This window comes from Hippichthys cyanospilos, chromosome 14 (assembly GCF_059441005.1).
Source record: "Hippichthys cyanospilos isolate Australia breed blue-spotted pipefish chromosome 14, RoL_Hcya_1.0, whole genome shotgun sequence".
Classification (NCBI taxonomy): Eukaryota; Metazoa; Chordata; class Actinopteri; order Syngnathiformes; family Syngnathidae; genus Hippichthys; species Hippichthys cyanospilos.
In genome coordinates this window covers 5,576,897-5,590,419 of record NC_142382.1, presented here as the reverse complement: position 1 = coordinate 5,590,419, position 13,523 = coordinate 5,576,897, and the positions used below count along the sequence as shown (strand labels likewise).

Genomic DNA, 13,523 nt, shown 5'->3' with positions numbered 1-13,523 from the left:
ATTAAAAGAGTTTACCCTCACGGGCCAAGCATTTTTAGTGCCCGTTCACACTTGACACAGGGCTTGAGGTTGGTACATTTCACACCGGATCCACCAGGATGTACTTTGCTGTTACTATGCGGCCGCAACTATTATCACATTATAACCATAAACACAACACGGCATCCATCGCAGTTACGCTCCTCGTGCAATCCTGTGGAAACCTAAGAAGTACAACAAATATTTTGACAACAGACTCGCAGCAGGTTGTCTTACTTATTTGCATTAAAACGGTGAATGGCGTTTTACTGAATTACTGTATGACTGCTGATCGGCTCAGTAACACGAAACGTAAAATGCTGCCCTCTATTGCTCACTTTGTAACATTGCTACAAATTGCTTGAGGAACGCTTGAGAAATACAACTGCGAATTATGAGTGAAGATAGATAGATAGATAGATAGATAGATAGATAGATAGATAGATAGATAGATAGATAGATAGATAGATAGATAGATAGATATTTTGCAAAGCCCTCCCCCAGGAAAAAGAAAACATTTCGCACCCGCCTCGCTCGCCACGGAGACTGTAAAAAATATAATTGTCTATTTTTTAAAAAATACCAAAATTGCATCCATCCAACACAAACAAAAGAAAAAAATACAATGTTAATAAACTTTCAACAATTGTCAACTTTTAAACCAAAACGTTAACTTTAAGGCCTTTAAGGCCTATCTATCTATCTATCTATCTATCTATCTATCTATCTATCTATCTATCTATCTATCTATCTATCTATCTATCTATCTATCTATCTATCTATCTATCTATCTATCTATCTATCTATCTATCTATCTATCTATCTATCTATCTATCTATCTATCTATCTATCTATCTATCTATCTATCCATCCATCCATCCACCCACCCACCCACCCACCCACCCATCCATCCATCCATCCATCCATCCATCCATCCATCCATCCATCCATCCATCCATCCATCTATCTATCTATCTATCTATCTATCTATCTATCTATCTATCTATCTATCTATCTATCTATCTATCTATCTATCTATCTATCTATCTATCTATCTATCTATCTTGCTAGCTAGCTAGCTATTTTATCTATCTATCTATCTATCTATCTATCTATCTATCTATCTATCTATCTATCTATCTATCTATCTATCTATCTATCTATCTATCTATCTATCTATCTATCTAATCTCAGAGATACAGTATATTTTTGACCAGACGATGGCAGCACCGGACCTTTTCAAAGAGGTTTTTCTGAGGACGCTGAGACGTCCAAAATCTGAGAAGAGAAGGCAGTTGATTTTGAGGAGGGCTGTTTATGTGCTGTCACAATCTAAAGCAAAACTGAATTTTCTCAAATGATTTACTTTGTAATACAAATAACACATAGGAAAGGGAGATTAGAAATGAGTTACAAGACAGGATATATTTGATTCATTTGATTCATATTTGATATCGGGATAAAATTCCTTCAGAATGGTAACTGACACAAAGTAATACTAAATTAATGTATCACTTTGTGTTCTATGAAGTTGTAAAAGTGTAATAATCCACGGTAGCACGACAGCTGGTTGAATTTGCTGCTTTCAATTCCGAGCGGGAGGATTGCATAATTGTCACATACACACAGCTTGAACCCCGCAAAGTTAATGTTTCATTTTCTGTCAATAACTAGTTCACATGACTGTCATGTGAAAGTCAGAAGAAAAAAATCACATAATGAGAGGGGGGAAAAACATTGCTGCACATTTAACATGTTGTTTGAAAATGTAGTCAATCCTGTTTTTTTTTAACTTATTTTTTAATATAGCATGTAAATGTTACATTTTTCTCATCCGACAAAAAGCTTTTTTGTTATACATGACCAATTTCAAAAGCTGATCTACATTTTTTATAGTTGTAAAAACTTTACTGTGAGGCAATACAAACACAGTATAAGCAATATTGCAGACTGTTGTTTAATTTTCCGTTTACATAATCTACATTCAACATAAATTGCAAAAATAATCAATTATCTGTTCCTGCTTTCAAACATCAGACTTTACCATAAAATATTAACAAATCCTTTTTACTTTTTTTTTTTATCATGTCCCTTCGCTTTTACTCATTCCAGTAATCCTGCCACATCCCTTTGCTTAGAAAATTAGGATTGCGCAAGTCAAAAGATCCACAGGAAGTTACATCATTCACATCCTGTGAAGGGTTAAAGAATTGTAACATAGAAAAATAAAATGTCATAAAATGACAGCAGTGTACTTTCTGAATCCTTGTAGAAGTAAATGTCCTATTATTATTATTATTATTATTATTATTATTATTGTTATTGTTATTGTTATTGTTATTATCAACTGAAAATGACCTGTTTAAGGCTCAGGTAACAGGTGAGCTGTGATTGCAGCTGTGATGTCATTTTAAGTTACTTTTACGTGAAAATAATTCACTCATCAAATTAATTATAGAAAAAGTCATAACTTTTTATTTGGTAAGATTGCAAAATAAGTTTGCTATCCCTTTAAATATGTGGTGTGTTGCATTGATGATTACGTATAGCAGTAAATCATGCACACTTTAGTGTAAAACAATACAAGGAAAACAATAGATCAATATTGAATGTAAATAGTGATTTTTTTTTCAAACTGTTGTACATCGGTTTTTAATTTTACGTAATTAGGGTAAAATGGCCCAAAAAATAAATTAAACTTTATTTTGTTTTGGTCATTCAGGAAAACTACAATTTTATTCATGCCTGACACCTTTTTTATTCCATTTAGCAGCACAAGTACCCAACTCATTGAATATTCACCAATAACGATACTAAGAACCGATACTACCAGTACCTATTCAAATATGAAATCTTCTTTCAATGAAATGAATGTCAATTTTTCTTTTATTTTTTTTTTTACACATTTTTATTGAAACTGCCATCACTGGTATCGATAGCTTTAAACAACTGATACTCTGTATCAACACTCGCTCAACCACAATTTCATCAGCGATTTGCAATCTTTTAAATTGACAAATAAAAATCAAATATCAATGTGTTGCTCAACCCTAATTCTCACAGGAGCAACGGGAAACAATAACCACATTTACAAAAACAGAAAAAAAAAAATAAAAATTGTACAGTCCTATCTGCTGACTTTCTAAGAAATGACTCCTTAGAATGACATCACAAAACGCAGTCATGATTAATCATTTCCTCATTTCAATGATTGACCGGGCCGCATTTTACAGGCTGCTGACAGCCACCTGACTTGACATGATGTCGGCCATATATAGAGTCAGCTATATAAGAAAAAATCCGATACCGGGGCCTGTATCGCCTGAATTGCAGCTAGCGACACGCAGGTAAGCGGCACGCAACACAAAATTTGAAATTGAGCCAGATCGGGAAATTGAGACTTGAGAAATGTAATTGTAAATGTACATGTGCTTTATTTATATAGCGCTTTAACTACAAATTAGTACCTAGAATTTAATGTCGGGATTTTAAAAAAACGTAAAATTGCATGTTTGGGAGTGAATGAGTCAATTGATAACTAAGTTATTGTTCTTGTCCGATGAATACATTTTAAAAACGTTTTTTCCAATTGCTGTCAAATGAAATAAACATCAATTTACTTTAGCGGTAAAAAGTTGATATTTTATCCAAGTTGCATCCAAAAACTTGAAAATATTTTGAAAAAAAGTTGGATGTGTGGATCAACTGATACTGGGCTGCACAGGCCACACCCATAATAACTGTTTCCATTTTATGTATTAAAACATGTTTCAAATCGAACAAAACTACTTAATTGTTTATTTAACGGGATTGTACACTTCACAAAAGTGCTGTTTTTTTACAAGTAAAATGTTTAGTTTTAAGTTCAGTTAGTTTTAGGGTCAGACATTTTTTTTAGATCTTGCTTTAGCTCATTACATTTTGCCCCCCCAGGAAATTTTGCTCCCCCGCTCAACATGCTGTCTGTAAATAAGATTATTTTCTATCAAAATTGTATCAGTGTACCTAACCTGTGTCATTTTTTATTTTAACAAAAGAAAAAAACAATCTAAATCAAGTTGCAACAAGTTCATTATTTTTTACAGCGTTCATGCAGGTTAGTTTAGTCTAAAACTGAAAAAAGTGCATCAGAGCCTAATTAAAAGAGCCTAATTAAAAAAAAGGTGAAAATTCTTATTTTATTACACATTAGGATTCAATGAGTGGATTTCTATGACAAAATATTTTTTCATGTAAAATCAAAGTTGATATTTTTGTAAGAGCCTTTTTTAGACTTTACTTTTGCCTAATACTTGAAAATATTTTGAAAAAAAAGTGCCTGAGATTAAATGGCTGGACTCTTAAAAAAAATGGCATTGAATGGGTGAATTTGATTACAAAAGAATTTTTCATGTACAATAATAATTTTTAAATCACTTATTTTTAACCTGTCACCTGAAAATGACATCAAATGTGCTGAAGTCTCAAGTAACAACCAACCAATCACGGTTCAGCTAATGCACATCACGTGGCCAACAGGTGCGGCACGATTGGTCGTTACCTGAGCCTTGAACGCAGCTGCTGTCATTTTCATTCCATAGCAAGTCGAAAAATGTGTTTTTAAAGGTGTTAATTGTATTTAAAATGATTATTTTTAATTTTTTTTAAATATCATGACAGACAAGATGAAGCTGGCGTTTCTTGCTGCCGCCTTTCTAAATGTGGCCAGCTGTGCGAGCTTCTCCCTGGAGGACCTGGAGTTCCACGCGTGGAAGCTCAAGTTTGGTGAGGCACCAAATGATCTTTGTGTGATATCCAGTACCTATTTTTTCCTTGCAAAAAAAATCAAATAAAAATTAAAAAAAAAAAAATTCTGGATGCCAAATCAATAGGTTGCACAGATATCAGGAATTTTTCATTGCCACAGGAGAGATTAGAAATGATTAGCTAATGAAATGTAAAGCTAAACAAGAATAAAATCTTCCAATTGTGTAGCATTTTTGTGGGTTTATCGCAATGACATAATTCAACCTTTTTTAAATGAATGTTAAATAAATAATATGGCATGATTAACTATTTTTATTATGATTATTAAAACAATCATAATAATAAATATTATTATGACAGTTATTCATGGTTAATGCAACAATGGGCTTTCGGACTGCATATGAATGCGCCGTATGCTTCGTCCTCATGTTAGCAGCTACCTTACACTTCAATGTGTCTGAAACAATAATATAAATGTATTAATAAATATTATTATTACAGTTATTCATGTTTAATGCAACGATGGGCTTTCCGACTGCATTTGAATGCGCCGTATGCTTCGTCCTCATGTTAGCAGCTACCGGACACATCAAAGTGTCTGAAACAATAATATAAATGTATTAATAGTTATTATTGTTATCACATTTATTACAATACTTATTCGCCTTCTTTTTCTTTTTCTTCTTCTTCTTCTTCTTCTTATTATTATTATTATTATTATTAGCATTGTTATTAATTGTTAATGCATCGATAGTCTTTTATACCGTGAGCTTGAAATGTCCGACTGCATTTGAATGCGCCATACGTCTTGTCCACAGCTATTGGAAACTTGGATGTGCCTGAAACAATAATATCTATTACTAACAATGATTATAATTATTATGTTTATTATAATTCTTTGTGTTCTTTTTCTTGTTACTATTATTACAATGATCAATTTTACAATGACTTGTATTACAATTATTCTCCTTCTTCATCTTCTTCTTTTATTATTGTTATTACAATTATTATTATCACAACTATTATTATTGAGATGATGATGATGATGATGATGATTATTACAGTTATTGATATGTCTCGTCATCGTGTTAGCCGAAGACTTGGATACGTCAAGTTCATTGGAACGTAATTAGCGCTACGAACTTGAAAATAGAAGCATCATCGGGCTAAAGTTTTTATTTTCAAATTGGCCTGTGCATATTGTTATGTTATATTGTTGTGGCACACATGACTACCTTCGTATGTTGTTCCATACAAACTGAAGAAGTAAAAGCAAATCTGCCTCTCATGAACACGAATAAACTGCTGTTCAAAATCCATTTGGGACCTTCAGTGGGCTCCTGGCAAGACCATGAGGTGTAAAGTCCAAAACCACTTATTTCGAGCAATGTGTAATTTGAACGGATTTAGCCGGATTCTCTGTAAATATTTTCTTCTTCTGATTGACAGGGAAGTCATACAAGTCTCCTTCAGAAGAATCCGAACGCAAGATGATCTGGCTGAACAATCGTAAGATGGTGCTCGTGCACAACATCCTGGCCGATCAGGGCATCAAGTCCTACCGTCTTGGCATGACGTTCTTTGCTGATCTGGTAAAAAAAAAAAAAAAAAAGCTTTATTTTTGGGGACTTCTTACGGGTAAATGTTTAAGAAAGGAGTGTCTCTCCTGATTAGGAAAACGCAGAGTATAGGCGCTTGGTTTCCCACGGATGTCTGCTGCGCTTCAACGTTTCTACCCCCCGGGCCGAGTCATCTTTTTTTCCACGACCCCTGGAAGTTGACCTTCCGCACACTGTGGACTGGAGAAACAAGGGATACGTGACGGACGTCAAAGATCAGAAGCAGTGCGGCTCTTGTTGGGCCTTCAGCACGGTACGTATTTTCCTTCACTTGAAGATTCGCTTTATTCTGAGACTAATTGTTCGTCTCCTGGTTCAGACGGGGTCTTTGGAGGGTCAGACCTTCAGGAAGACGGGCAAGCTGGTGTCTCTGAGCGAGCAGCAGCTGGTGGACTGCTCAGGCGACTTTGGCAACATGGGTTGCATGGGAGGCCTCATGGATAGCGCCTTCAAGTACATCCAGAAAAACGGCGGGATTGACACGGAGGAGTCCTATCCTTATGAGGCTGAGGTCGACTCACATTGTCTCGTCCTTAAACCAAAGCAGGCTACGTTAGCAAGAGAGTTTCAGATAGGATACGCTATTTTCCATCGCTTTTATGGTTCCGATATTGTCTTGGAAGCGTTGGAATTTGACGTTCTAGTTGAAACATCGTATTGTACGGTCAACCATTGTGAGGTTTATAATGCAAGACATAGCAGCTTTGAGTTCCACAGATGACCCTGCAAATGGTTCTCGAATCTCAAATGTATCAGCAAATCTAGTTAAATGCTGCTAAAGGAAAGTACGTCATTTCAAAGTAAGAGGAAACTAATTGGAACAGGATGCAACCTCTTGCCAAACTGTGCTATCGTGACTATTTCCCTTTTTTTTTCGTTAAGCTTTATATGGAACCACTTTGTGAAGGCTAGGGCTGGGTAAAGAATCAAAATTAATTTGATTGCTTAGTACCCAATTCATTTAGTGGCAGCCAATTTTAGACATTCCTGTAGCTACAATTGATGTAAATTAATATCTCTGATAGAACGTCTGGACTAATATTATGTGTATATATATATATATATATATATATATATATATATATATATATATATATATATATATATATATATATATATATATATATATATATATATATATATATATATATATATATATATATATATATATATATATATAAAGCTCGTTATGCACAGACTAGAAATAACTCAAAGCAATGGTTTACTTAAGTACTCAATTACCTAAAGTAACCAATTACTTGGATATTTAATTACCTAAAGTGATTGATTGCATTAGTACTTGAATATATTATGTAATAGTTTATTTGAGTACTTATTTATCGAAAGTAATTGATTAACTTAGTACTTAATTTGTTTTTTACCAGCAATTTCTGGATTTTCCTTCAGCCAAACACTTGTAAAAGTTGAAATTAAAGAACACATTTAAATGAATACCTGATAGAATGTCTGGAAAAAAAAAATCTTTGACATTGAATGTGTTGAGCACATTATGCACAAACTAGAAATTGCTTGGTAACAAGGTTATGAATGTTAGATGTTTGTGTAATACCTTTTTCACAATATTATTAAAAATCAGTACACATCAATTTACACTGGATTTCTGAATAATCCAAGTATTTAATAAATGTTAGCTAGCTTTCTTATTTTGAAAATTATTAGCATCCTGAACAGGTTTTATTTTTGGCCATATCATTCTACTATTAGTTCAATATCGGGTCAGGAACTGAATGCAGTCATTCGATATCCCTCTGAAATAGGACGGAAAGTGTCGCTACGACCCAGCCAACATCGGCGCTAAGTGCAAGGGCTACGTTGACATCCAAAAAGGCTCTGAAAAGGCTCTGAAAAAGGCTGTGGCTACAATCGGACCTGTGTCGGTTGCCATCGACGCTTCACATGGAAGCTTCCAGCTATACGAATCAGGTAACAGACATTAGTATGATCCGAATGATGAATCAAAAGAAGATATAACTTCAATGTGAGCGTACCTTCGCATTTGTTGACAGGCGTGTACGATGAGCCAGATTGCAGCAGCTCCAGCTTGGATCACGGCGTGCTCGCTGTCGGTTACGGCACTGACAATGGACGTGATTACTGGCTGGTAAAGAACAGGTAAGTTTAGAATTTAGGATTTTATTGGAAGAAATAAACATTTAGTGAAAACCTGTGCGGTATTTTGATCATTTTTTTGGTCATTTTCTTCCACATCATTCCGGCAGTATTTTAGCCTGCTCACTAAGTGGTCGTGCCATGTTGAAATTTGACATGTTGTCGCCATCTGGGTGAAATTTCAGCTGCCTAGTGTCTTCTTTCAATGTGTTTCCTTTGATGTGAAATGCCAATAAAATGATTAGATCAAATACAGCGCAAGGGTTAAAGGATGATTTGGTTAAAACAAATAATGTGGCTTACTGTTTTTTTTTTGTTTTTGTTTTATTGCCTACTTTATTATTAGCTCGATTGTGGAAATGTTACATTGTGTAGTATTATTGTGCATATAAAAATAAACCCTTGAATGTTGAGGTGAAAAGGAAAAAATTGACATCAGTTTTAAACGTTACTAAAATACTTAGCTTGTGCATAACTTGCTTAAAGGGATAATCTTTTTTTTGTCATTTTTATCAGTAAAAAGTTAATGTTTTGGCTGTAATTAACTTGATAACTAAATATGTATATACATAGATGTACAATTCATATCTTTAAAAAAAACATTTTTGATGTCATTGTCAGTTGATAACAAGTGAAAAATGGTTTAAAAAATATTATGAAATGAAAAACCCTTTCGTTATCAAATTCACACATTCAATGCCAGACGTAATTTTATGTTTTTAAGAGTCCTGCCATTTAATCAAAGGCACTTCTTAATATTTTTTTTTCATATATTTTCAAGTGATAGGCTCAAAAAAAAGCTGTTAAAAAAGTGTTTATTTTAGACAAAATATTGACTTTAATTTTACGTTATAAATGTCTTGTAAACCAGCCATCCAGCATTCCACCACTTTTGCAATTTCACGATTTTAGCTCATTTTCTAATCTTCAGATTTTAAAAACAATGAATCAATCAAATTAATTTGATTAATTGCCTTGCTCTGGATGTGTTTTAAGTATTCACAAGAAGAGCGAATCCAATTTTAAGCGCTTTGTTTGGCATTTGTGAGCTGCTTTATCGATGTAATAATTGTTTTCCAGTTGGGGTCCACAATGGGGAGACAAAGGCTACATCATGATGAGCAGGAACAAACGCAACCAGTGTGGAATTGCCACTGCAGCCAGCTATCCCGTAGTGTGAACAGGTTTGGCTCAAACAACAAACACTTTCACCAATTCCAAGAAGTTGCACATTTTTCTTCATCTGTTATTTTGCATTTTCGATTCACAGGACCAGGAAAAACTGACAGCAGACTTTTTTTTTAACCACATAATCTAATTTTTGTATATTCTGACCTTTTAAAAGTCGAGAAAAATAAAAGATCATTTACCAAAATAAAGACGTGCTTTTTTTAAAATTTTCTATTGTTTTTTTTTTTTGTCTGTAAATAACCCGACAATAAATATTTTTCACAATTAACACCGATAAAAACACATTTTTGCCACTCGCTACCGATTGAAATGACAATGAAAAGATTGAAATGTACTTAGTTTTCAGGAAACTACCAATCACGCCTTAGTTACGGACATCACATGACCAAACCGAGAAAACGTAAGCTTTGATTGCATATGTGATGTCATTTTTATTTGTAGCAAAAATGTGATTTTGAAAACATTGCTTGTGCCTAAAACATAATTTAGTCATCAAACAAGTGACAAAAAACTGCTGAAAATGACTAATTAAGAGTACTATTCCTTTAAAACGTGTCTATAATCGAGGCTTTCATTTTTTTGCTATATTTAACTGATCATTCTCATTTGTTATTGTCAAAATACATTCAATCCTTTTATTCTTTAGAATGATCACCTAGTGCAATGGATCACAACTGTCACTAGATGGCGCCACTTGACTGCTAAGAAGCAGTTTAGCGTTGGTCTGGTTTATATGTAACATTGAAAGTGTCAAGTCAAACGTTTTTATTGGATTTTCTCGCGACCTTCTCAGGCCCATCCTTATTCTAGTATCCTGTCATTGACATTTCTTTTTGTCCTTTGACTTTTTTGAGCCGAACTATTGAGTCCTAGTGTCCTCACCAGAGGACATCCTGACCTTCCCAATGATGTCTCATGTCTTTGTTTTGGATACAATCCACTTTGCTGTCTTGGCAAGACAAAATGGACGCAACAGTGGACACAAATGAATAGGCTGAATATCAGGAGGAAATTTTCAAATATGATCAAACATAACTGTACATAACTGTATAAAATTATCAATGACTTGTAAAACAGCTAAAGGTTCCTTTTATGGGGAAATCAACTCATCAGGGTCACTAAAAGTCCCGATTCTTACGGGACCGCCTACGTGACGTCATTCAACTGTGCTCTATTAAGTTTCCACAAATAAAACGGTAAAGCCTGAAATGATTCAAAGCATTTGTCATGGGCAATCAAGCTTAATTTGATTTTATTGCCTGCTATCAAATTTAAGTGTGTATCAGATGACATTGAGAGCATAGAAACATGTTGCGTTTTTGGAAAGCTGGATTCTCCAATGCAACAGCAAATCGTTGCAATGCGGAGACGGGAACAGGACATCTTTTCAAATTAAGAGCAGATTAATTGGAACATGACGCGACCTCTTGGCGAATCGTGTGACATGGAAAAGATCAATTTGGCTCAGTTTTGATTTTAAAAACAATCCTTTGGAAAATATTCAGACAAAATAATGAACATTGTTTTAAATTCAATTTTAACAAACTTAATATTCATCGCTAAACATTCAATATTATCCCAAAAATTAATTTGATGAATACGTTATTTTTCATGGACAAGTAACACCTTTAAAAACACATTTTTCTACTTGCTGTTGACTAAAAATGACATCCTCTGTGGTCAAGCCTCTGGTATTGACCAATCATGGCTCACGTATTGGTCATGTGATGTTCACAACCTGTACCGTGATTACTTGGTCCATTACCTGGACTTCCAGCACATGTGATGTTATTTTCAGTCGCCAGCAAATAAAAAAATGTGTGTAAAAGTATTATTTGTACAATAAATATCAGTTACTTATCATATTTACTCATTCAATGCCAAGGAGGTAATTTTACGTTTTTAAGAGTCCAGGCATTCACTCTCATTTCCTTATTTATATTTCCTTCTGAAAAATTTTCATTTGTTAGGATAAAGTAGTGTCTACAATTGGCATATAATAAAAATAGTTTGAGGACAAAATATGAATTTAAAAATGGCTAAATAAGTCACTTATCTCTTTGAATGACACAATTAAGTAGTTTGTCTTTTGTATAAAGGTTTTAATGCAGAAATAATTATTGCGGGTTTGGCCAAATACCAGCTGATCGACGGACCGAAATCGGGCCGCGGACCAGCGGTTGGAGACCCCTGTTGTAACGTTAAAACCTTTGCAAAATGTCGATTTCACGATTTAGCTACGATTTTTAAAGCGGCGAATTATTTTTTATTTATTATGTTGAATTTATAATTTCTTGCGCGGCCCTGGAGTTAACTTTGGAATCTTTGGCCTTGGTGGATCTCGACGTTCTACTGAGATGTTCCGTCCTTGTGTCACCATTTTTTTCCTTCCTGTTAGGTATATTTCATTTTAATCTCACTCAGTAAAAGTAATTATGAACTCCTTTGAAAAGGTCGCATCAGGTGCGCTTACGACACGACCGTAATGAAAGCGAAGGCCGAGAAAACCGCAAATGAGGACCTCAAACCATTTTAAGCGGCTTATCGGACAAAAGCGTTCACTTGGCACTTCAACCCGCTTGATGGAAACTAAACATTTATCCAAACTCTTTTTTCCAGTCAAGTATCTTAAGATGGACCTCATCATCATTTTATCAGCAGCCAATTAGAAATCAAGGTGGATTCTGGGTGATTAGCGGTTTATTTTGGGGGATTACGATGGAGAACGTTCAAAAGTGACGAAAAGGCCGCCGACCAGGTGAGGCTAATAAATGAGTCTTCCTTAATCCTTGTTAAAAGTTGCTCTTGCAAAAGACCTCGATTTAAATCCGTTGAGCCTTAAAAAGCAAGACAAAAGACAATTGGTCCGTTTGCGGACCAATAGAACCATGCGGTGATGTAATGAAACGGCCAATTGAACCCCGGCAAACCGAGACACTCCAGGGGACCCGAATAGAACCGAATAATTCCAACAATAACATAAAAAAAAAGGAAAACATCAAAAATATCATATAGTACACTTATTAAGCTATTTTCAGCAGTAAAAACATTATCATCTTGCCAATAAATTATTTGACAACGAAGTTATTTCTCATGTACTATTTGCAAACGTCACATGACAAAACTCAGAGAAGAGCTGAGCCGTGATTGGTCGTTACCTGGGCACATGTGACGTCATTTTCAGGCGGCAGCAAGTGTCTTTAATGTCTTTTTAAAGATATTACTTGTACATGAAAAAAAAAAAAAAAAAAAAAAATATATATATATATATATATATATATATATATATATATATATATATATATATATATATATATATATATATATATATATATATATATATATATATATATATATATATATATACATATATACATAAGTGTAAATAAGTGTATTTAATATGTGTCCACACGAACCTTTCTTTTTTTTCCATATATTTAACCGATCTCACACATTTTAAATGTTTATCAAAATACTTTCAAAAAACTCATTTATTTTCTTTTATGTCCCTATTGAGCTTATCACAAAGTGCAATGAATCAAATTTGTCACTAGATGGCGGTAATTAATTGCTAACATGCAGTTTAGCGTTGGTCCGGTTTCCACGATTGAAAGTGCAAAGTCAGACGTTTTGTTTTGATTATTTCGCCCCCACCCCCAAGCTCACCCTTATCCAAGTGCCCTCACAAAGTCCTTGCTGGATGACAAACACAAACAATCATTTTTCCAGGGGCTATTTTCTTTCCCCAACATGCCTTTGTTTATGTGTTTACACGTGAGTGTGTGTCTGTGTGTTCATGAGTCAGATTCAAAATATATA

At 34.2% G+C, this 13,523-nt stretch overlaps 1 protein-coding gene across 1 annotated transcript; it reads left to right on the top strand.

The window, feature by feature from the left end:
* Positions 1 to 3,237: 3,237 nt before the first annotated feature.
* ctsl.1 (cathepsin L.1) lies at positions 3,238 to 9,898 on the top strand. The gene is made up of 9 exons (XM_088432554.1): positions 3,238 to 3,365; positions 4,678 to 4,782; positions 6,214 to 6,356; positions 6,439 to 6,636; positions 6,703 to 6,894; positions 8,162 to 8,327; positions 8,411 to 8,516; positions 9,594 to 9,697; positions 9,784 to 9,898. Exons 2-8 carry the CDS (start codon positions 4,683 to 4,685, stop codon positions 9,691 to 9,693), a joined length of 1,005 nt encoding a protein of 334 aa, XP_088288680.1. The 5' UTR covers positions 3,238 to 3,365; positions 4,678 to 4,682; the 3' UTR covers positions 9,694 to 9,697; positions 9,784 to 9,898.
* Positions 9,899 to 13,523: the final 3,625 nt, after the last annotated feature.